The sequence below is a fragment of the Crocuta crocuta genome, unplaced genomic scaffold (genome assembly GCF_008692635.1).
Source record: "Crocuta crocuta isolate KB4526 unplaced genomic scaffold, BGI_CrCroc_1.0 scaffold348, whole genome shotgun sequence".
Classification (NCBI taxonomy): Eukaryota; Metazoa; Chordata; class Mammalia; order Carnivora; family Hyaenidae; genus Crocuta; species Crocuta crocuta.
The window spans coordinates 2,127,914-2,150,571 of record NW_027529573.1 but is presented as its reverse complement, the minus strand read 5'-3'; the positions used below and the strand labels follow the sequence as shown (position 1 = coordinate 2,150,571).

The 22,658-nt window shown below is 48.7% G+C and overlaps 1 protein-coding gene across 1 annotated transcript in view; it reads right to left on the bottom strand.

The window, feature by feature from the left end:
- Nucleotides 1-22,657, bottom strand: part of TBC1D10A (TBC1 domain family member 10A) — a gene marked incomplete at its 5' end in the record, with an annotated part of 32,873 nt that extends 10,216 nt beyond the window's left edge. Inside the window, 2 exons of the mRNA XM_077761487.1 lie at nt 3,350-3,449; nt 22,491-22,657. Coding sequence (XP_077617613.1) covers nt 3,350-3,449; nt 22,491-22,657 — 267 coding nt within the window. The remainder of the gene's footprint in view (nt 1-3,349; nt 3,450-22,490) is intronic.
- Nucleotide 22,658: the final 1 nt, after the last annotated feature.

Here is a 22,658-nt window from a genome sequence, read left to right as displayed (position 1 = left end):
ATGAAGAACCCACTACTTCCTATACCACACAGGTTAGAGGAATCCAGCCCCATGCACTTTCCACTTCACTGGCTTCTCAGAGCTAGATGGGAGGTGAGCTCCACCTGGACTTTTGGACAGAATGAGACTGAGGGAAGCTGCCCTAATCATCCTCTTTGACCTCAAGGCCAATGGTCAAGGATGATGAGACCCAAAGCAGAGACACCATTCCTATAAAATGGAGGTGTGGGGTACTGACCAGTGACACTCCCCTCAGCCCCTGAGGCTAAGCAGCCTGGCCTGGGATGGTGACGCAAGCTCAAGGCAGTGGGAAAAGCAACTGGATGTGAGTTTGAATCTAGCACCAGATTCTCATTCAATTCTCATCAATAGTTAAAAACAGGATGGTAATACCTAGGATTCTATTAGAAGGGTGGGAAAATGCCAAGCATGGAGCTTGACACACAGTCTCTGTTCAATAAATGCCTTCTTCTCTACCCCTCCAGCCCAGGAAGATGCCTGACATAGAAACCCCAGGGGCTCCTGCTCACACCTAACTTTCTCTCACCTGGAAACCCCCTCAAATAGTCCCATTGGAATCTCTCAGAGGAGCACAGAAGGCCTAGCCTTCCTGATGACAAGCACAAACAAGAAAAAACTTTCCAAAGGTCAGAGAGTGTCAAGAACCAGGAAGGAGACAGGCAGACAGGCAGGAGGCAGTGGGGGAAGAGCGAAACAGCTGGTCATGGGAGCTAAGCTGGAGCTCTGGGACTGCCTGCAAAGGCGGGTAAGGAAGGGAGCAGAAGGGAACTGCCCCAGACTCTGGGAATAATGACTTCCTGCTGCTGTGGGATGAGGGTCTCCTTAAGGAGGCCACTTGGTCTGAAAAGGCTTTGGCAAAGGGATATAGTATGGCCTAGAGCCACAGGCCCTTTGGGCTCTCCCCAAGGCCAAGCTTAGCCTGACTGAGGCAGCCCCCACATCATCACAGCCCCCATAGTTGGCCTGCCACAGGGGAGCCCAGGAATACCTTCAGTCCATTAAGGTTCTCAAAAAGGCCCTGCCCTCACTCAGGACAGAGCTGGGGAGGTGGGTGTAGAGAACCAAAAGTTCAGCCAGCTTTTCCCACTCTGGCCTCTGGAATTCTCCTTAGCACAGAGGTGCTAAGGGAAGGCAATTTCTACCTGTCAGCCTTAGAGAGGAGGCAATGGTGCGGATCAGAAAAGATAAAGCAGGAGAAAGTCCTCAGCAAACAGAAAGCATAAGGGATATTATTCTCTGATGACAGCGGACTCCACACCCTGCCAGTTTAAGTCTGGGAGAGCTCAGCCACAGTTTGAACAGAGCCCTACAGGGAAAGACAGCATTCCAGCCAGAGCCTTGCCTCCCTACAGGGCCTGGACCCCTTCCTGGGGACTCAGAATAAGTCCAAGAGAGGTGTTGGACTTATTTCCTGAAGCAGGTATTGTCCTTCCTGTGCCATGACTTCTTGACTGGGGGAGAGCCCAAGCCTGTGCAGCCAGGGAAGAAGAGATCCTAGGGCCAGTGTGACCATAGCTGAGGTGGCAGGAGCAGAGAGCAGAGGGCTAGGGCCTCTGGGTAGGGTAGGGTACTGCCTCCTGTGGTTGCCCCTGCTGGGAAAGCCTTCTCAGACCAAGTGGCCTCCTTAAGGAGACCCTCATCCCACAACAGCAGAGGCCTCTAACCACAGTGCCAGGGAAGCAAAGGGCAAGAGGAGGTGGTGCTGCCTGCTCTACTGAAAGGATCTCCCCAAGACTCCCTTCTGGAATCCCCCACTTGCAAAGGAGACTGGGGCAAGAAGGATCCACCATCCACCAGTCACTAGTCACAAGAGACTGGAGAGGGACCAGAGGCTCAGGGTAAGAGCCTGAGGGGTAAGGAGGCAGGAAAATAGACCCAAGAATCCTGCACAACACAGTTGAGAACAGCTATATTTTAAAAAAAAAAAATGTTTAAGAGAAATGTTAATAAGCAAAAAATGAATGCTGCAAAGCCTACACAGAACAGCAAGAAAGAGCCTGGGTTAGATGTGCCTCTTCTCCATAGACACAAGGCTTTGTAGTCACCAACTGATGGGAGCCTCCCAACATGACTGTCATTTCCATTCAACCAGGGTAACTGAGGGTGAAGTGGCTCACACAAAGTTGCACAGCTAGCCACAGGCCCAAAGAGGGTAGGGTAGTGGTACTAGGCCTAAGCCCATATCTGACCTTCAGTCCTGAGCTTTCTGCTTGACCCTGCAACCAGCTATGCCAGCCTGGACCACACCAGCATGTCAGGTGATAAGAGCGGGACAGCAGACTCACTCTGTGCAGTGGGACCTTACGCAGAGAGACCCTGGCTATGAGGTTCTGACAGGTCTCCGCTAGGCCAGGGAGTAACCAGATCCTGCCCAGGGATCCAAAGGCATCAACACACACATTGTGCTAGGCTAGAATGTTCCTATGGGGCAATAGAACTAGTGTCCAAAGAAAGACCAATTAGAAGAGGATCAGAGGGCACTTTCATTTTTATAAGACCATTAAACTGTGAGGTCACTTTTCTTTGGCCAGGAGGCAAGAGGGAACTCATCAAATTCATCTAGAGGGTGGTGATGAAGAATGAAAGCACTAAATGTAGATTGCCTGGGTTCAAATTTTGATTTTGTGGATCATCCATAAAGTGGGGGTACTATTGCTATCAACCTCACTGGAGTGTTATAAGGACTACTCAAGTTAAGTGTCCAGCATACTGCAAATGTTCAATACATGTTAGCTATTATTAGTATTATAAAGTCTTCCTTGAAAGGTAGTAAACAGCAGTAAGAACTTCTCCCAAGAGGGATGGAGGAAAGCTGCCTATAAGGGCTTTTTGGCTAAAAGTGCCTTTGAAGTTTGACTCCAGGACAAAATTCTGCATGACTCTGAAGTCATCTTAGAAGATCAAGACTGGTCCCTGCCTTCCAGCCAGCTTCTGTTCCCTTTTCAGAGCTGGCAGACAGAGACACTTAAGGCTACTGGCAGTTAAGGAAGGCTACTGACAGGGGCGCCTGGGTGGCTTAGTCAGTTAAGCGTCCGACTTTCGCTTAGGTCATGATCTCGCGGTTCGTGGGTTCGAGCCCCGCGTCGGGCTCTGTGCTGACTGCCAGCTCAGAGCCTGGAGCCTGTTTCAGTCTGTGACTCCCTCTCTCTCTGCCCATCCCCTGCTCACGCTGTCTCTCTCTCCTAGAAACAAAAAAAAAAAATTAAAAAAAAAAAAAAAAGGAAGGCTACTGGCAGTTGGCTACTGCTCCTCTCTGATACAGTTCCTCCTTCCTTTTCTTCCCCAGGCTACCAACTCCCAGCCCAAGGCCCAAAGCCAGGCCCCTCACCTTTTTGTGTTTCTTGGCCATCCATTTGTCCCAGTTGTTGAGCATATCCAGCCACTTGGATTCCCTCTGCCTCAGCACCTCCAGAGGGATTTCCTCTAGCCTGTGGAGCAAATGGCAGGACCTGTCAGAAGTGCCAAAGGAAGCAAAGGCCCTGGCTTAAGCCCTAGCTACCGCCTTGTCAGGCCTTCATTCCTACCCATCTTCCATCCCTACTGTTGCCTTCAGGGCTGCTAACTCATGAACACACTTACAAAGATGAGAGGGATTACTGCTTCCTCCCTAGAAGGTTCAGATCAGAGAGGCACCAGGTTAAGTGTCTACTCCCTCAATGTGTCAAGGGGCCAGGGGTCACTGTGCCTTTCTGGGGACAGAGGTCTGAGAGCCTGCATCTGTGCATCAAAGCAAAGCATTCCTGTCCTGGGTCTGTCTAGATAAATAGCCTCTTAGGAGGCCTGCATGCAAGGTGTAGAGCTGGATGAAAAAAAAAGTCAAACAAGTACAGAAATAACACTCTCACTCCTTCATTCTAGCAAAACTAGTTACTCATAGTTTCCACAATTATGCCCTGGCCCTTTGCTACCTCTCAACCTTGCTCATGCCAGTGCCTTTGCTGGAATGGATTCCAAGTTGTCTCTACACATCAAAATCCTACACATGCTTCAAAACCTCATCAAATATCACTTGTATTTTACATCTATTAACTGAGCAGCTATCACAGCTGTGCTAGCATTGTTCTAGGGCCAGGGATTCTGGGCAGGCTGTGGGGAAACACTCCTTTGACTAGAATGAAGTCCTGGCCATCATGGCATTGACATTTCTGCTAGGCTCTGAATGCCCACTAGAGTCAGTGGGGAAAACACTGGGGCATGGAGACCCACCCCAGGCAAGCAGATCAGCACTGGAGCCGTTGAGGCAGGCTGGGGCAGAATCCGTGGCTTAGCCAGAGGGTGCTTCAAGTGAGTAGGCTTCCTCTAAGTAAGTTCCTTAGAATTCCTGAATTCAAATAACACTGAGGGGCAAAGAGGAGGAGACTAGCATTCGCAGAGTGGGTACTCTACATACGCTTTTTTATTTAGACTACAGAGAAAATGAAAAAGATGTATGTGTACACTTCTATACACACAAAACATGCTCTCTTTATTTTATTTTTTTAAGTTCATTTTGAGAGAGAGGGAGCACACGGGGCAGGGGTAGGGGGGGCAGAGGGAGGGGCAGAGAGAAGGACAGAATCCCAAGCAGGTGATCCACCATCCCACCATCCATACAAGAGCCTGATGCAGGGCTCAAACTCATGGACAGGGAGATCACGACCTGAGCCAAGATCAAGAGTTAGATGCTTGACTGACTGTGCCACCCAGGCGCTCCACATACATGCTCTCTTCTTAAAATCATTTTTAAAGTGGTAGATTGTGAATTTCTTGTTTTTAACCCCTTTTTTCCCTTCAATTAAAAAAGTGCTTGACGTTATTTAGAGGTAAGATACCCAGGGAGGATATCTTGCTCAGAGTCGAACAGCAAATCAGTGGAAAATCCCAGACTCAAATCCAAGTTAGATCCTAGCCAAGAGCCTGCGCTCAGTCCTGCCTGACCTCCCAGAAAGGAGTGCAGGGTCAGAATCACTCAGACAGCTGGGAGGAGGCCCTTAGGAACAGGACATGATGGAGCCAGGGCTTGGCCCAGGCCTTGATTCTCTGATTCTCTGACGGAAGGAAATGTGGTGCTGTGACTTTTACTGGTTGGAAGAGCAGAGGGAGGGGCCTTGGCAGAGCAGAGGCCTCCCAGACACAAAAGGGCAGGTCTTCTTTAGTGTGCTTTATTCTGGGGAACTGCACGCTTCTGAGAGGGTCTTGGAGCTGAACAGCTGAGGAGGAACAAAAGCCTGGGGCAAACTTACCCCCTCAACACACTTACACAGGTCATTCTCCTCTTGAACTGCTGACCCTCCCTTACCACCTAGAGGTAGAACCAGGCCTGAGGACACTTCTTTCCTTTCTCTCCTCGTGGGAGAAAACCAGAGACCACACCTTTAGATCGAACAAACTGACAGATGTATGTCTCCAGGCAACCCCTAACTAAACACCCAGGAAACGGAAACCAAAAGCCCAGGCATCACAGGACATACTGCCTCCCACCACCTACAAAGTACTAGCTTATACAAGTTAGGAGATGAGGCTTCTGGTTAACTAAATGAAAAAGGGTGCCCACACTGTGTTAACGGGAAGTGTTGGCAGTTGTAGATGTGGATAATACTTGATCCAATCCCCCCAATGAGCAGATGAGAAAACTGAGGCTCAAAGACGGCAAGGCTTCGGCCTGAGATTACGTTTCCAGTGAATTCCCATGTGATTAAATACATGCATTTGATACCTCAACCCTCCAGGTCTTTGTTGATAAGATCTGATTGCAGGGCCTCATTCTCCCAACTGCAGATACACAGGGGAACACATTCAAGTTCAGTGTTCCTTTAAATGATGTCAGATAACAGCTTTGGCAATTTCAAAGCCCCAACATCAAACCTCAAACCGGAATTTTAATTGGTTACAAAACAAACGACCATATTTCCTGGATTCTGAGACACTACTGACTTTAAGCTATACCATTGATTTGGCAAGACCTTTCTCAGAAACAAAAAACCAACCACTACTTGAAATGTACATGTCAACTGAAAGATCTGTTTTGACTTTTAAAACCTTAAATTGGGAAAAAAATGAGGAAATAAAGTCATTTGAGTGGCTTCTCCACCAATAGCAGAGGAGTTTAAGCCACCTGGAGATGGTGAAAAGAAGACACTAAAGGTCTGGTTGTACCCAGAACTCAGCACACCACATGCTCTGTAATTGCAGGTAGATTTCTCTTTAAGCACAGGATGTGCTCTTGAAAAGTTGCAGGCTTCCTTTATTTAAAACAAGAAAGTTCACATATCCTTCAGTCTAGTCAGTCAGGATCTTAAAAGACATCTGATCAGTCTGGTATAGGAATCCCTTCTACGACAGGTAAGCCCCTTGCCCTCTTTGAACCTCAGTTTCCCTATATGATTGGAATGATCTGCATTGTGAATTGATCCTCAAAGGAAGCCCAGAAAAGAGCCATGAGATGAAGATAGAGTCAGGGGTGTCCCTGCAAACAGCATGATGGTGTAGAGGCTATCTGAGGTGGTTTCTTCCTGACAGTGGAAGGAGAGCATGAGTCAGTTTCTAGTGACAAGGAAGCTGACCAAATGGCCAGTTTAAGGGATCAAATGGCTCACTGGGGATGCTTCAGGTCTGAGAGCTTCACTTACTCTTCAGAAAACCCCTCTTTCTTTCAGGTGGCTTGAGGGACTCTCTGCAATCAAAAGAGCCTAATGAGACCAGTCTCTAGTGGCCCAATCTATGCTGGAATTCTGCCAGGGATGGGCCTCATTATCACCAGGTGAAGCCACCCTATTGTTGAAATTTCTAGTGCTAAAAGTTTCCTTCCTCTGTAATGCCAAAACTTTCCTGGCACCATCTATCTATAATCTCAACACCCCCTTTTAAGGCTACACAAATCTCAGCTAGACCAGTCTCATACCAGGCACACACATACTTAGCCCTTGTCACCGTCCCATCCTTACCTAGAATGTCCCTTCTTCTCCCCTCTCCAAGTCAAAGCAACTCTTTCAGGGCCCAATATAACAATAAAAACCACAACTGCAACAATACCAGCAGTAACAGTAGTTACCATTTATACATAATTTTCTACTTACCAATTTCTTCCTAAAAGTGTTAAATACATTTTCCTCATGTACCTTTCATAATAACCCTACCATAATATCATTCTCTTCATTTTCCAGAAGTAGAATCCAAGACTTAGTAAAGTTTAGTGACTTACTTAAGGCCAAATAGCTGGAAGAGACAAAGCTAGGACTCAAACCCGGGCCTGCCTGACTCCACAGTCCATGCTCTTGACCCTTGTACTGTACTATACCCCTCTGGTCCTACAGGTCAAGCCATCAGCCTCCACATGGTGTCCACACCTGCTTAGATCTCCAACCTGACGACTTTTATCTTGACTTAGAATACCATTTCTCACAACTTTTAAAACTGAGACCCACAATAATAAATACATGATATATTGAGATTTTATACACACACACACACACACACACATAACTGAAACACATTTTATGAAATAATTTACTCTTTTTTAAAGTTTATTTATTTTGAGTGTGTGTGCACATGCACATGCTTGTGGGAGAGGGCAGAGAGAGTGAAAAGAGAATCCTAAGCAGTCTCCTTGCTCCTGCATCGGCTCAGCACTCAATCTCATGAACCACGAGATCAAGACCTGAGCCAAAACAAGAGTCAGATGCTTAACCAACTGAACCACCCAGGCACCCAAAAATAATTTACTCGTACATGCATTCTGAAATTTTCAGTTTAATTCTATTCTATTCTATTCTAATTATATTCTGTTCCTGAGAGAGAGAGAGCGCGCGCGCACAAATAAGCAAGGGGCAGAATGACAAAGAATCCCACGAGGGGCAGTAAGAGAGGAGGAGAGAGAGATAAGCAGGGTTCACCAAAGTGGGGCTCAAGTTCACTTGATGCAGGACTCAAGCTCACGAACCATGAGATCATGACCTGAGCCCAAGTCAGATGCTTAACAAGTGAAACACCCAGGTGCCTCCCCCCTTTTTCTTTTAATGCTTGTCCCAATCCCCTAAAATTGATATCAGCAGTAATTCACTAATGAATCAAGACATGAAATTAACACTTCATTACACCTTGCTCATATTGCTTAGTACTGTCTCTCCCTAACTAGACTGGGTCTTCAACTTCTGTAACTCCCACCAAGCACCTCACAGATAGTCAACACATGCCATGACATCATTACTTTCATATGAATTGTATTCAGGTCTACAAGCCACTGCTGCCTACAGCAATTTTATTTGTGCCCCTAATAGCTCAGTGAAGTGGATCCCTCCTTAATTAATAGATGAATTACTGTTTCCATTTGGCCCTTGAGAAATCTGACCCAATCAGAAACATTATTAGACTTGGGCAATGTCACAAAGCTATTAAGTTAAGTGGCAGAACCAGGGCTTCCCCTCTACCACAGTGATCCATGTGCTGCTTTGGACTCCCCTGGGAAGACTGTGAGGAAATCAGGCTGTTCTCCAGATGCCACTGTGGGGGTCTATCTCCGGTCCCCAAGCCCCTGAAGACAGTCCATCCCCATCTCCAGTGTTCTGACTGACCCATTGAGCAGCCTGACTATTCCCACTAATGCTCAGTGAAGCCAATACGCTGGATGAGCACAGCTCCCAAGCACAGCCTCGATTGGAGATGGCAAGCCTGGGCAATGTGCTGTTTGCCAGCCACCCCCTCTTGAGGGAGAGAGGCACAGAGGAGACAAAAGTGAGCAGCCAGGGGGGTGACTGAGCCCAGATTCTGTTGGGCTCTCAGGCTGAGCTAGGTTTAGCGGTGCCATCCCAGGCCATGGCCTGAAACAGCAGTAACACTCTGCTGACCCTGTGTTCTGAAGGCTCCCAGTTACCTAGTCTTTTCCCCAAACTCAGAACTGGAAGTTTACAAGAGCTCAGAAGAACAAGACCAGTTCCCAAGGCTATCAAGACCAAAGACTGGGGCGCTCTCCCCATTTGTCTTTCTAGCTGTCTGCCTTTTGCCCAAGCACACCTCAGACCTTCTGGCCGGCAGTCAGCCAGGTATGGTGTCCATGCCCATGACCCCCTTTATCCAATGGCGGAAGCTAAATCTTGGTCTCAAGGAACAGTGTAACTCCCTCCTTCAAGCCTCAGTCTCCAAATCAGCCCAAATGAAGAGAAACACAGCCTAAGGAGAAAGCCCAAGGCCACAGACCACAGGATTATTCTTCATTTCAACCACTGGAGGCCAGCTGGGGTATAGGGAGAGTGAACAGAGTGGAGATCTCGAGGCCAATCAACCTAGGTTTCCATTCCAGCTCCTCCACCTGGGAGACTACAGGCAAAATATGTGTCCTCCCTAAGTCTTCACTTCTTCATCTTAAATGGGACTATAATACACACCTCAGATTTTATAGGACTGGAATGAGCCTGATGAATGGCCAGCAAATGGTAGCTATTAGGTAACTGATGTTTGCAGCTTACCTAGCACTTTCATATCCCTTTTCTCATCTGACTGGTCCACATATGCCATACACACATGCAGCAGGATAAAATTATGCTCATTTTTCCATGAAGCAATTGAGGCCCAGAAAGATCAAGTAATTTACTCAATGACACAGAGACTGTAATTCCTGGCTTCTGATCCCAGCTTTATCTCTATATAGCTACCTGAAACAGGGCAGGCTGCTCCACTCTGAGCAGGTTCCCCACCTATTATATGGGGGCAGTGCCACCTCCTTAGAGGCAGCAGTAAAGATCACATGAGGCAGTAAAAGCTGACACATTTCCAGCACTGGCCATGTAGTGGCTCTGCCAAGTACTACACATGCACACAATTCCCTAAGGAAGTAGCTTTTATTATCTCCATTTATTAGACAAGAAAACTAAAGCTCAGTATGGTTGAGTAATCTGCCCAAGGTTACACAGCTTGGAAGTAGAGGCTGCCACTTAAGCACTAAATTATCCAATAAATATAAAGTGTCTCACAACCTGGCCTCAATATAATCTAAAGGCCTCAGTGCCTGTCATATTCTCTTTCCTCTTCTTTACTACCAGTAGAGAACCACTACCCTCTGTGCTGAGAAGGGCAGGAGTGAGCAACAAGAAAGTGTGGAAAACTGGGAAGTAGATGTGCAGAAAGAGAATAGCCAATGACAGATCCAGCGACAAGGGTGGGGGAGCTACCCTCTCCTAGAGCTGGAAAAAGTGAGGATAAACAAAAGGCTGACCTACTTTGCATGCCGGGTAACAACCTCTGGAGTTCATTAACCTAAAAGGTGGTAATGACTGAAAGTATAAATAGCTTTTATGCCAGCTCCATTATAACTGATGATAGGAAACTGGAATGCAAGAGAGGGTGGGTTGGGAGGGTGCAAATGGCCCATAGTCAGGGGTGGGAGGCCTGTGAGATCACTCAGTGAGTCTACTCCTCCCCAGAGAGCCAGGGAGGCCTATAGCCCACAGGGTAAGTGATCTGCCCAAGGCCATGCTGTGAGTCAGCGTGGAAAAGGAAGATGGTCTTCAGCAGCCTGGCACTCCCTCCTGCGGCCTGGCAGCCACTGGTTTAAGGATAGGGCAATGTCCAGGCTCTCTGTCTGGGTGAGTCTGGCTTGCTTCACTCTCCAATTCCCAGTGCAAGCTAGTTCTGGGCCTGCCTCCCTTTCCCATAAGGAGTTCCCTGGCTTTGCTCCTTCTAGCTCTGGGTCAGTGCACAATGGTAAACAGGTTCTCTCCACCCTTCACTGGCCTTTGTGCCCTGGGCCTCTGCCCAGCTCTCTACTCTGTTCAGCTCCACCCCTCTTGATGTCAGATGGAAGAAATGGTTCCTTTAGGCACCAGCCTTGCTGGCTCTAAAAAGCAAGGAATCCCTACTCCCCCACCCAGCTAGGGAAAGGCACAGACTATAGCAGAAACCTCAAGGGCAGCTCTCCCTGACAACTGCAGAAAGGTATGGAGATTATTCTCAATAGAACACCTCCCTTCTCCAAGCTCTCACCCTTAGCAGGCTGAGTAGTGCTTGAAATTTCCCACTGCCAACTGGGTCTTCAGATCACAATCTCACTGTGGGCACCCAGAGGCCATCCTGACTCATGTATGGCTTCCTTAGCCCTTCTTACCAAATTGCTAGATCTTACTGATAGATTTTACCAAATTAGTTTTGACTCACTGTTTATATAAGGCCCTTCCTCTGCTCACATTCCTTCAAGGCTCCCTACTGCCCTCCCTGTCCAACAGAAACCTCAGGTCCTATTTCCTCTAAACATCCCTCTTCTTTCCCCAGCTCTATCTCTAGGTGGCCCTCTCTCTAAACTGGTCTCCCTCACCCCTACCCTCACTCCAAGTCACTTCCACTCATCTTCCAATGCCTCATTCAGAACTCCCTCTCATGTCTACAAAGCCCTTCCAAACTACTCCAGGGACAGAACACAATCAGCCCCTCATTATATTCCATACACATTTCTCTAGAGCCTGTGTTCCAGGCCCTGAATCGAAAATGCAGTCCCTGCCCTTGAAGAGGTCAATCTGGCAGAGGAGACAGATAGGTGAGTAGAAAACTAGCACACATAGAAGTGTTATCACAGAAGCAAGTAAAAGGTGCTAAGAAACTGCAAGAAACCCCCAGGATGGTGCTAGTGGTTGGCGGGGGTGGGGGTGGTTTTCAGAGAAAGCTTTAAGAGGGGGCTGACTTTTGAGATGGTCTTTGAAGGGTGACAGGAAGTAGCCAGCATGAGAAAGGGGAAAGGGTACACCAGCCAGAAGACCCAGTATGAGCAAGCACAAGTTAACAGAAAAGGCCACGGCTTGTTTGGGGAATGTGAGCAGTCTAGTGGAGCAGGTACAGCTTCTCCACCCAAATAGTCTATCTGCTCTGCTGAGGCAGCATTCCATGAGAAGGTGTACTGGAGGGCTCTGCCCATCTCATTCTCCACAGTGTGTCCTGGGTCTAGAATCGAGCTTGGTACTTAACTGGTACCCAATAAATGTGCATTGACAGAATCATTAGCTTTGTGACCTCAGGAACTCTGTGTTTCAGTTTTCTCCACAGTGGGATGGGAATACTGTTCTCAACCTTGAGATCAGGTGAGTAAAACACAGAAAGTGCCTAATAACATTCCCTCTCTGGCCTGATACCAGCTCTGGATCTCCCTTGAAGCCCAGCACAGGGCTGAACACAGATGTGCTTGATGACAGCCCTTTACAACATTATAATTTGAATATTCAATTAATGTAACTGAATGTCTTTTAGAGCACTTACCAGGCACTTGCTATGCAACAGACATGGTGCTCAGCACTTAACTTACATTATTTCTTTTAATCCTGACAACAGGCCCATGAAGTAGGTCCTCTAATTATGACTGCCTCCCCTTCCACAGATGAAGAAACAGGTTTTCAGCAAGCCAGTAACTATCTAAGGTCTAGGGTGAGCAGAAGACAGCCTTGGGAGGTGAATCCGCCCTGCTCTGTCACTCAACTCCAGCACAGAGTGCTGACCACTAGGCAGGGTTCACACCAGCACAAGGGAAGCTGGAGTTTTGTGGTCACAAAGCCATAAACTGTGTGGTGTTTGGCAAGTCACTTTACCTCTCTGAAATTTGGTATTTGCTTCTGTAAAATGGAGATTATGATGAATTATGACTCACAGAATTAAATGGGGCAGTGTCAGTGAAAGTGTGGTCCACCATTCAAGCTCCTCTGTAAAACAGCATTATCATGTGACTATGCTGGGAGGGTGGAGGGGGCCACCCTGAAGCAGGACAGGAAGCCCTACAAGCACAGAAGGAGGGTGATGGTAATTATGAAGCAAATTCTGATTTCTTCCCCAAGAAACTGCCACTACCCAGGAAGGCTGAGGCTCCAGGCAGCACTATGGTTACATGCTTTGAGTTGAATTTTTCAGGAGACCCACCTTATTCTCACTTCTGCTTGATCTTCACAGTCCGAAGAGAAGGAAGATCAGGCCCTCCGAGTCAGGGTCACCTGAGGACTGTTCCAAATGACTCAAAGAGGAACTGATGGGGGGATTCCCAGCCTGCCCTGGCATGCCACAATGCTCCAGACCACAAGCTGAGCGGGACTGGCTCCTCTACCCACCACTCCCAAGAGTGGTGGGCAGAGCACATAAAGGAATCTGGATCTTCACACCCATGTTGCCTTGCTGTCATTATGCCAAGGGCCTGAAGTAAACCTCAGAGGATAAGTCACACTCAAATTGTAAGAGCCACCCTGGACCTTTATTTTGTGACAGACACTGTGCTGGGTGTTTTACCAATATTAGCTCTCTTAATCCTCATAACACCCCCTCTCTCCCAGTGTCACCATGGCCTATTTGCCTTAGAGAAGTCACATGACTAGAAAGTGATAAGAGCCAGGACTTGAATTCAGGTCTGCCTGTGTCTTGAACCCAGGCTCTCCCAAGGCCCAAATTTAGGTTCTCCCTTTTTGTGAAACCAAGACACAGGGGGAAGGGAAAAGAAGCAGCATCCTCCAAAAGTCGCTGGCTGGGAAGAATCGCTTCTGGACAAGAGTCCAGGCCCCAGAGTGCACTCAGGAGGAACAAGAGCTCTCCACACTATGTTTCTGGGCCCCCTCACTAGCCAGCTATTCCTGCCTTGTCTTGGGGTACATATTAGGGGCTGTGTGTGGAGATCTGGGACAAGAAGTGCTCCATCCATCACAACAATTCAAACAACTTGAGAAGTCTACTAGAAGAAGCACAAACACTTGGGGCTGAACTGAAGTTCTAAAGCTGGGACAGGGAGGGACTGGAGAGGCCACACAGTGGTCACCAGCTTTGGTAAGATAGAAAACTGGAAAAAAGGAGTTCTTGGTTCCAGGCCCAATTCCATTACTTGCTCAGCTTTGGTTTCCTTGCCCATAATCAGGGTAAAATAAAGCTTAGCCTACAGATTTCCCATTGCCCTACTATAAGAACTACTGCAAGGCAATGGGAATGAAAGCACTTTCCAGACTAAAGAGCTAAATAAATCAAAGCATGCTTTGATTTGATTATACTCCCAAAAACATGAGGGCCACTGGTCCTACACACAAAGAGAGGTCCTCCCACAAGAAGAGCAGAGCATGTTGGAAGAACTAGCCTCTGTGGGCTGTGCCAAAACAACCCCTTGCCCTTGCGTGGTACCCCATAAAAAACTTCTCAAAACACTTTTCATATACTCCAAGGTCAGTCTCAGAATATTAGAAGCATCATCCCATTAAAATTGCCTTAGTTTAGGGATGCCTGGGGGGCTCAGCTGGCTGTGTCTGACTTCAGCTCAGGCCATGATCTCACAATTTCGTGAGTTCAAGCCCCATATCAGGCTCTCTGATGTCAGCCCAGAACCCGCTTCAGATCCTGTCTCCCACTCTTCCTGCCCCTCCCCAGCTCATGTGTGTGCTTGCATTAGCTCTCTTTCAAAAATAAACATTAAAAATAAAATGCCTTAGTTTATATGTGGGGGAAACTGAGGCTTAGAAAGATTAAGCATGGGGTGCCTGGGTAGCTCAGTCAGTTAAGCGCCTGACTTTGGCTCAGGTCATGATCTCACGATGCCTGGGTTTGAGCCCCACATCAGTCTCTGTGCTGACAGCTAGCTCAGAGCCTAGAGCCTGTTTCAGAGTCTGTATCTCCCTCTCTCTCTGATCCTCCCCTGCTCATGCTGTCTCTCTCTCTCAGAAATAAATAAAACATAAAAATAAAAAAAAGATTAAGCAAATTTCTCAAGGTCATAGCTAGTTAGGGATCCACCGAGGCCCAGGACTCAGGTCTCCTGACCCCTGTTCAGCAGCAGTCTTTGCTTATGCTATGCTCATAATTCAGTTATCTCATTTGATCCTCACAATCCTTTTGTACACAGGCCATACCTTTAACTACCTATTGAATGTCTGACTTCCCTGCTAGGCTGTAAGTCCCAGGAGAGCAGGCCAGATCTACATCCCCTAAGCCCTGCACACAGCTGCACATATAGTGAGTGCTGGGTGAGAAACAGGGACCATCAGTCTCATGATCAGGTGAGGGGATGTGCCTAAGTCATATACCATAAGGGTCAGTGGTAGAGCCGGCACTAGCGCCTTGACTCCAGTGCCTCATTCAGAGCCCTTTCCCACTACTAGCCTAAATCTATATTTCTAGCCAGAATCTTTAACTTCTGAGAAATGGCTGGTAATGCCCCTAAGTGCTAAGGGGTTCACTTTCTCATAGGTACTGGACATATTTCTACATGTCCCATCTGAGGAACCAGCTCCAGGAACAGAACACATAAAGTCAAGCCAGCCCTGGCTGCCATTTGTCTCCTCTTGATCAATTTATCTAAACCCAAAGCTCAAACCTACCCTCTCCAGCTGCACACTACCCTAAGGCTGGTTTTCCATGCCCTTAGGCCTTACTCCTCTCTCCTGGGAGAGGAGTCTGGCTCTTCTTGCCATCCAATATGTTTACCAGGCAGAGAGCACAAAGCTCAGTACCACTCACCCCTCCCCCTCCCAACCAGGCCAGCTAACCCGCTCTCTCACTGGAGACAGACAAAGAACCCCTTGATGTGTCCTGGGCATGCCAGCCATGCCAGGCACCTTGGGGAGCCCAGAGCTGTGACAAAGCAGAGTCAGCAACAACCCACTGGCCATAGGGAGGGCTTGTAATAGGCCAGGGCCTCTTCAGCTTGTCTTGAGACTTCCCAATTCCCCATTAGTCCACACAGCTAATCATCTGGCCTCTTCATCCTCACAGCTCCAGACCTCTTCCAAGCCTCTCGATAACCCTTTTGGGCTGTCTTGAACTCTCTCAACTAGTCTCACTGCCTGTGGTCCAGCTCCTCCCTATGCCATCTTCCACACCAGCACCAGACTGCCTTTGATGAAACACAGGAGGTCTCAATCTGACATTCAAGGCTAGGCATGGTCTGCCCAATCTACTTTCCTAGCCTCCCCTTGCTTCACATCCACCTCCTACCTTCTACTCTTCTTGTCACCTCTCTTCTTGGCATACCACATTTCTCAAACAGCTAGCTTTTGAGGGGGTCTTGCACATAGGTCCCCTTCCACCTAGTGAAATGCCCTTCCTTGCTCCTTCTGAGGCCTGGATCAAATGTCACTTCTTCCTGGGCTCCTATAGACAGAGCTGGCTGTCTCTTCCTATATATTCCAGAGCGACCATGTACCTCAATTATAGCCTTTATTGCTCAACATTGTAATGATTTATTTGTGGTTCTATTTTCCAACAAGTCTGTGAACCTCTTGAAGGCAACAAGACACAGATACTCTGTTCAGTTCTGAATCCCTTGTCCCAATCACAGGGGCTGACAGAGTAGGTACTCAATAAAGTTTGGTAAATAAGCTCACTACTAAGGTGGCTAAGCTGGCAAAAGTAAGCTTTGGCTTTCTCTCCCAGACTCCTGAGTCTGCTGCCTACTTCCCTACCTGATGAGCAGTGAAGAGCCAAGTTGTGAAAGCCTCTTAAGAGCTGTACAGGGCATGAAATAGAGTAGAGTGGGATGAAGAAGGGAAAGAGAAAGGTGAGATAAATAAAGCCAAAGTTGGCAGTTGCCCAGAAATCCTGGATAGGAGGCTTCTAAGCAGGTGAAGCATCAGGAGCTTTGGTTTGCCAGTGGGGCAAACAGGACAGCTTTCCCTCTGCCAGAGAGGGTTCCTGGGCCCTGGATAGCAGTAGATTTGCCAGGCTCAGACAAAGCAACTAAAGGAGGCCTCCTCCTCCTCCCACTGAGGAGTGCTGCCTGCAGGATAAAGTGATCACCTAGGGCACTGACAATGAGTGAATAATGGCTGTGTTCTGCTCTGGTGGGCAATGTATCCTGGCCTGGAGGCTCAATTGGCTTGGAGCCAGGAAGAGAATGGGCACTGACATATAGGCTAGCAGTGGGCTAAGTATCAGAAGATCTGGGATTCCTCCTTAATTTGGCTTGTTAACTAACTGTGAGGCTGCTCCAAGCCTCAGATTCCTCACCTGTACAGAAGCATAATCCCTGCTTAACCTACAGAGAAACAAAGGCACAGACTGGATATCAGAGTCAGATGACCATTAGGCAGTATTTGGGGGCCAAAAGCAATGCAGTGTCGACTCTGGCCTATGGGAGGGCTATACCACGCCAAATCTGCCATGTTTCAGGGCCTCCCTAAGGATCTTTCTCACTGGGTCTTTCTATGGACTTAAGCTGTACTGAGATCTACATTGCCCTCCACAGCAGGTTGGAGAGGTAGCCAAGTTCCTGCTAACTCCTGCTCTGGGTGTAGGGGCCTCCGGGACTAGTGAGCACCTGTCATCTGCCTGCTGCCACATTAGCAAGGCTTAGTAACTGGATTTCACATTGAGAAACAGGTTCTAGTCCTAATTCTGCAATTTACTAGATGGCAAACTTTGGGCACTTTCTTCTCAGATCTTTGGTGTGCTCATCTATAGAATGGGGATAACTACCTCTCTCAGGAGAAAGTGAGAGTGCACCAACGGTTAGAGTTCACTCCTGCCCACACAGGAATGGACCTCCCTGACACTCATCATCATATCTAGAGATATAAGTAGAAAATGAAGACAGGACCACTAGCCATTCCAGTCTTAAAAAGAAGCAAGAACAGGGGCGCCTGGCTGGTTCAGTCACAAGAGCATGCAACTCTTGATCTCAGGGTCATGAGTTCAACCCCATGTTAGGTGTAGAGATTACTAAAATAAATAAATAAATAAACATTTAAAAAAAGGAGAAGAACATTCATTGAGCACCTACTGTACTGTGTGCCAGGCTCTTTTCAAACATCAGTTCTTTTAAACCTCACAAAACTCCTGCAAAATCAGTATTATCACAACCATTTCACAGTGAGAAACTTAAGACTTAGTAAAGTGAAGCAACGTGTCCAAAGTCACACAGATAGCCAGACTCCAGAGTTTGTGTGAAGAGGGAACAGAGCATCTTCTTTCCCCCACCTCAGTGTAAACAGATTGGGCGGCTGTACTAGAGCCAGGCTTCACTGGTCCTCTGGAGGTCCTGTTTCAGACCCAGATGCTGGGAAGACAAAACATCAAGCAGGTCCCACTGCCTTATCTCTTTCCCAGAGCTTAGGATTTCCTAGCAGGCAGACATGCAGGCACATTCCCAGGGCAGCAGCTGGTGCGCTGGCCGCCTCCTTCACCAAGTCAAGTCTTGTCTGAGGCCCTAGAACACCCACAGGGCCACCAAACCGGATTTTCCTTTGAAGCTGGAGAAAAAGAAGGAAGAGAGAAAATGGAGGGCCTGTGGTCTAGTCCACATGTACAGCTGCCTCCTTCCAGATGGACCACCCAGGGACCACTCCATTACTAGTTCCATGCTCTCCTGGGAACCATAATAGCTCAAGAAAAGAGGATGCTCTGAGCTTACAAGCTGGAGAAGCTGGTAGGAAGGCAGGGAGATAGGCTCTGCCCTGCCAGGAGAGCCCTGGACCTACCCCAACAAAACCTGGCACAAACCAAACTATAGGGATGCCAATTAAGCCAGTTCTATGATTTCCAAAGCCACAGGGCTGCCATAGTTGGCTAGGAGTAGTGGAGAACCCAGGGGACAGGAGAACTGAATCAGCACAAGACAATACTACTGTTCCAGATGTTTCTCTCTGGACCCAGCTCAGATCCCTCTCTCCCTTAGCAGGAAGCCAACACCCACGGGATCCCAGAAAGCATAGCTCCTCACCTCATCTGCCCTGTAGCACTGAGCAGACTGAAGCTGGGTGGGAAGCTCCAGCCTCAGGAGGCCAGTCCTGGCAATTACATGGGAAAAGTAGAGGGAGGTATCTTAGGCCATCTCCTTTGGGCCAGGAGGCCTAGTATCCAACTGGTATCCTTCTTTTCCTTTGTGACCCTCTCTTCTATGCTGCAGAAAAGACCTCCCGGTATAGATCTGCTCTTCCTACCCCAAGGTGATAGGAATGGTAACATCACTCTTCCCACCCTTCGCCTCTAAGAACACTTCTTTTCCCTCCTCTGGTCTTTCCTGGGCTTCAACAACTAGCTCAACCCCCAACCAAGCCAAAAGAACCAATACTGTCAGCACCTCTGTCTGTGTCCATGCCTCCCACAGGGCCCTTTGCTGACTTGGTTGCTTTCTAGTCTCTCCTCACTTACTGACTTCTGTTCACGTGCAGGTGAGGACTATCATAGGCTCACCAAAGGTGCCCTGTAGAGTAGGCTTAAAAGACAGATGAGGCGAAGAAGGAGAAAAGGCTCAGGGCTGGGAATCAGGAGTTCTGGGTTCAATTTCTGGCTTTGATTTTAACAGACTGAAGAGGTGAGGCTAATCAGTTCTCTTAACCTCAGTTTACCTAGCTATATAATGATAGCCATCTCTAAGGTCACTTTCAGCTCTCTGACTTGAAATGTTCATCAGTAAATGTCATTAAGTAAATACTGAGTATTTACTTCTCTGCAGGCCTGAATAGAAAAAGGTGAATAAGCCTGATCCCAGCCCTAAAACTGATCAGTCTAATGAGCTGGTAATGATAACACACTCTTACCCTTGCTGTGCCGGCCTTGTTAGCCTCCTACACTACTGAGTTAAGCCAGGGAAAGTGAGGACAGGCAGGTTCCTGCTAAGAATCTTCTATTCTACCTACCTGGTACCTGGTTTTTTGCTGGCACCATAGGCTGTATTAATGGATGGTAAAGGCAGTGGAAACTGTTCTGATCTAGGAGTCAGAAAACCTGGGTTCAAGTCCTGGTTCTTCCAACTAATATGCTGTGTTCTCAAGCAAGTGATTCTCCTCTCTGGGCTTTGGTTTCCTTATCTGTAAAAGCAAGGGCTAAGCTTGGTCAGTCTCTTAAGATCCCTTCCAGTTCCAATAGTCTATGATTTTATGATCTACTTATGCCAGGCACCTAACAGTCACCTAAGCAGGGTAGCCTCTGATCTTTCTTCCCTACCCTCTAAGCCCCTGGTAACAGCCAAAACTGACCATTTTGAGACAACCTTTGTTCTAAGGTGGCTGAAATGGACCTTTAATCTAGAGACAGAGTTCCTGCCCTCTCCACTGCAGCCATCAGTGCTAATGTTTCACTCTCTGGGATAGTACATGGACTCCCAGCCCTTAACCATGAGATTAGCTTTAAGGCAATCACCCTGATATTTCCCATAACTTCCCCTCTTACGGCTTTGGGCAGGGACTTACTTTTGGCTTCCTTGGAACCACAATATAAACTCAGCAGGGAACAGCCAAAGCTTTCAGACACCAGAGATTTTAGGTTGACCAAGACGGTCAAGAAAGTAAGGCAGGGAGAGAGAAGGGAGCCTGGGACCCCACCTCAGTCCCAGTTCTATAAACACCAGTGATATAGAGGGCATGTGCAAAGTCTGGGTTTGTGGTTGGAGTGTGGGGAAGACAGATGTCTGGCTGCCTGGTGGGGGAATACAGCCAAAGGGAGGTGCTCCCACTGGAGCGTCTCTCTGTTCAAAAATACCAGAGGTACGCCCTCATTTTTCTTGTCAATTCTCAGACCCTTAGAAGGAAAAGAAAAGAAACTAACATTTTCTGGGCCACTACTTGGGTCAGGCACTGTGCTAGACACCTTCATATTACCTGATCTCATTTAATCCCCACAGTAATCTTGGAAGTACATGTTACTGCTGCCCTTTATGGTGAGCAAACAGGCTCAGACATTCAGGATCTTGCTCAAGGTCACACAGCCAGCAAGTGTGATTTTTTCCTAAGTCTGGCCTTTTCCCACTATATCACACTGCTGTGTACCCCAATATCTGGTTAACTCTCTGGTAAGAATGTAGTAGGAATTCTTATCTCTTGGAACTCACCAGCAAATTTAAGTTTCTCCTTCCAAGAACCCACAAATGCAACTGGAAACTTTTCCCACTTCTCAAGACCCCACCCCCACCCCACCCAGGACCCTGGTCCCTCGTGACTGCTCCTTAACTCAAAAAATAAATATACTCTAAGTCCCCTTTGGGTCCTCACAGGGTAACCCCTGGGGAGCTGTGACAAAGGATCAAAGCAAGGTGAGGCATCAGAATAAGGGGTGACCTCTGGGTCCTGCACTGGACAAGGTTTAGCCTGCTATGAGCAAGTTGGGGGGGAGGCTGGAGGAGACAGATCCAGTGGGTAGGAGATAACTCTCTTTAGGGGAGGGGGCTACATTTCTCAAAAAGAGAAGGAGGACTGGTGAATATGAAGCTTTGAGACTAGGAGAAATCCGGAAGTGACCTTTATGGGGCTGCTTGTGTGGGGTGGGGTTCTTAACAGATGGTCAAGGCACTTTCATAATTCATAAGAGAAGCTGGAGGAGCCTTGGACAGTCACAACTGGTCAGAGAAGGGAGAAAGGACCACGTGGAGTCGGGTCTTGGCTGAGTCCTGTGGGGCCCCCACAGGTAATTGTGTGAGGCCCTCTGTTGAAGTGGAGGCACACCATAGGGACGCTTGTCAATTCTGTGCAGAACACTGTTCTCATGTGACAGAACAGCTGGGATGGGAGTGGGGTCTGAAGTTTGTCCTTTGTAAAGGGACTGCCAAGCCTGAACTCTGATCAGGCTCAGAGGGTTCTGAAGGTAGTGTGGCTGCCCAGTTACCCAGCTTGGAGGGAAGGTGCTGCTGCTTCACTGCCTTGCATATCTCTGCCTGCCAGCTGGGTCCTAGAGGTTCTGGGGGTGGGGATCAGAGTGTGCTACCAGCAGGGACCCTGCTGTCTCCATGACTGCCCCCTCAAGAGTCTGTGTTTGGGAGGAGGTGTGTGCTTCCACAGCATACACGGAGACAAACCAACAATCTGTCCTGGAGGTGAGGAACTGTCACCCTGTGGATACTGAGAAGGGGGAGTGTCTGCCCACCTGTTGCCAGTGAGAAGAAATCGGCTTCTGAAAGGGGAGGAGAACACTCTCTGACCCTTCAGTGAAGGGAAGGGACTATCTGCCCCAGGGAGGGACTGTCTGGGAGGCAGCTGACCAATGTCTGTCCAGTCCACCCAGAAGCCTGTGTGTCTTGAGGTAAGGGGTCAGTCTGTCCTGGAGTGGAATGAGGGCAGGGCATTCTGTCCCTTTGAAGTCTGTCTCCCTAAAGTATCCCCCTGGTGCGGGGTAGGAGGGTGGAGACAGGGCGTCTGTGGGTCCACGGGAATGGGGGTAGAGAGGGTATGTGTCGGGGGAGGGGCAGCCATCTGTGAGCCTGTCAGGGGTGGCACAATTAGGCCTAAGGCCGCGGTGGCAGCAGTGGGGTTGGGCCAGGTGTCTGTCGTTCTGCCCCGCAGTTGGGAGGAGGGCACTGCGGGCCCTTCCTGGGGGCGGGTCAATGTGTCTGGAGGGCGGGGAAGGCAAGGGGAAGGTAGGGCCGGCCTGTCTGTCCTTAGGTCGGAAGNGGGCTCTGGTGGGGGGGCTGGGAGGAGGGGTGGTGGTGACTGGGAGAGAAGGGGTCGGTTGTCTCTGGCTGGGAGAGGAGATTGTTGGTCTGTCCTGAGAGAGGCTCTGTCAGCGTCGAGGCCCCCAGCGCGAAGGTCCCGCGACTGCCCTGGCCCCCGGCCCCGAGCCCCGGCGCTACTCACGCGCCCTCGGCGCCCTGCGAGCCCACGATGAAGCCGAACTTGTCGATGCGGCGTTCGGCGAAGCCGTTGGCCTCCGAGTCGGAGCCGAGAGAGCTGAGCTCGTCGGCCGCTGCGGCGTCGGCGCCCGGGGCCAGGCTCTCCCGGGTCCCCGACAGACTTCCTTCGGCC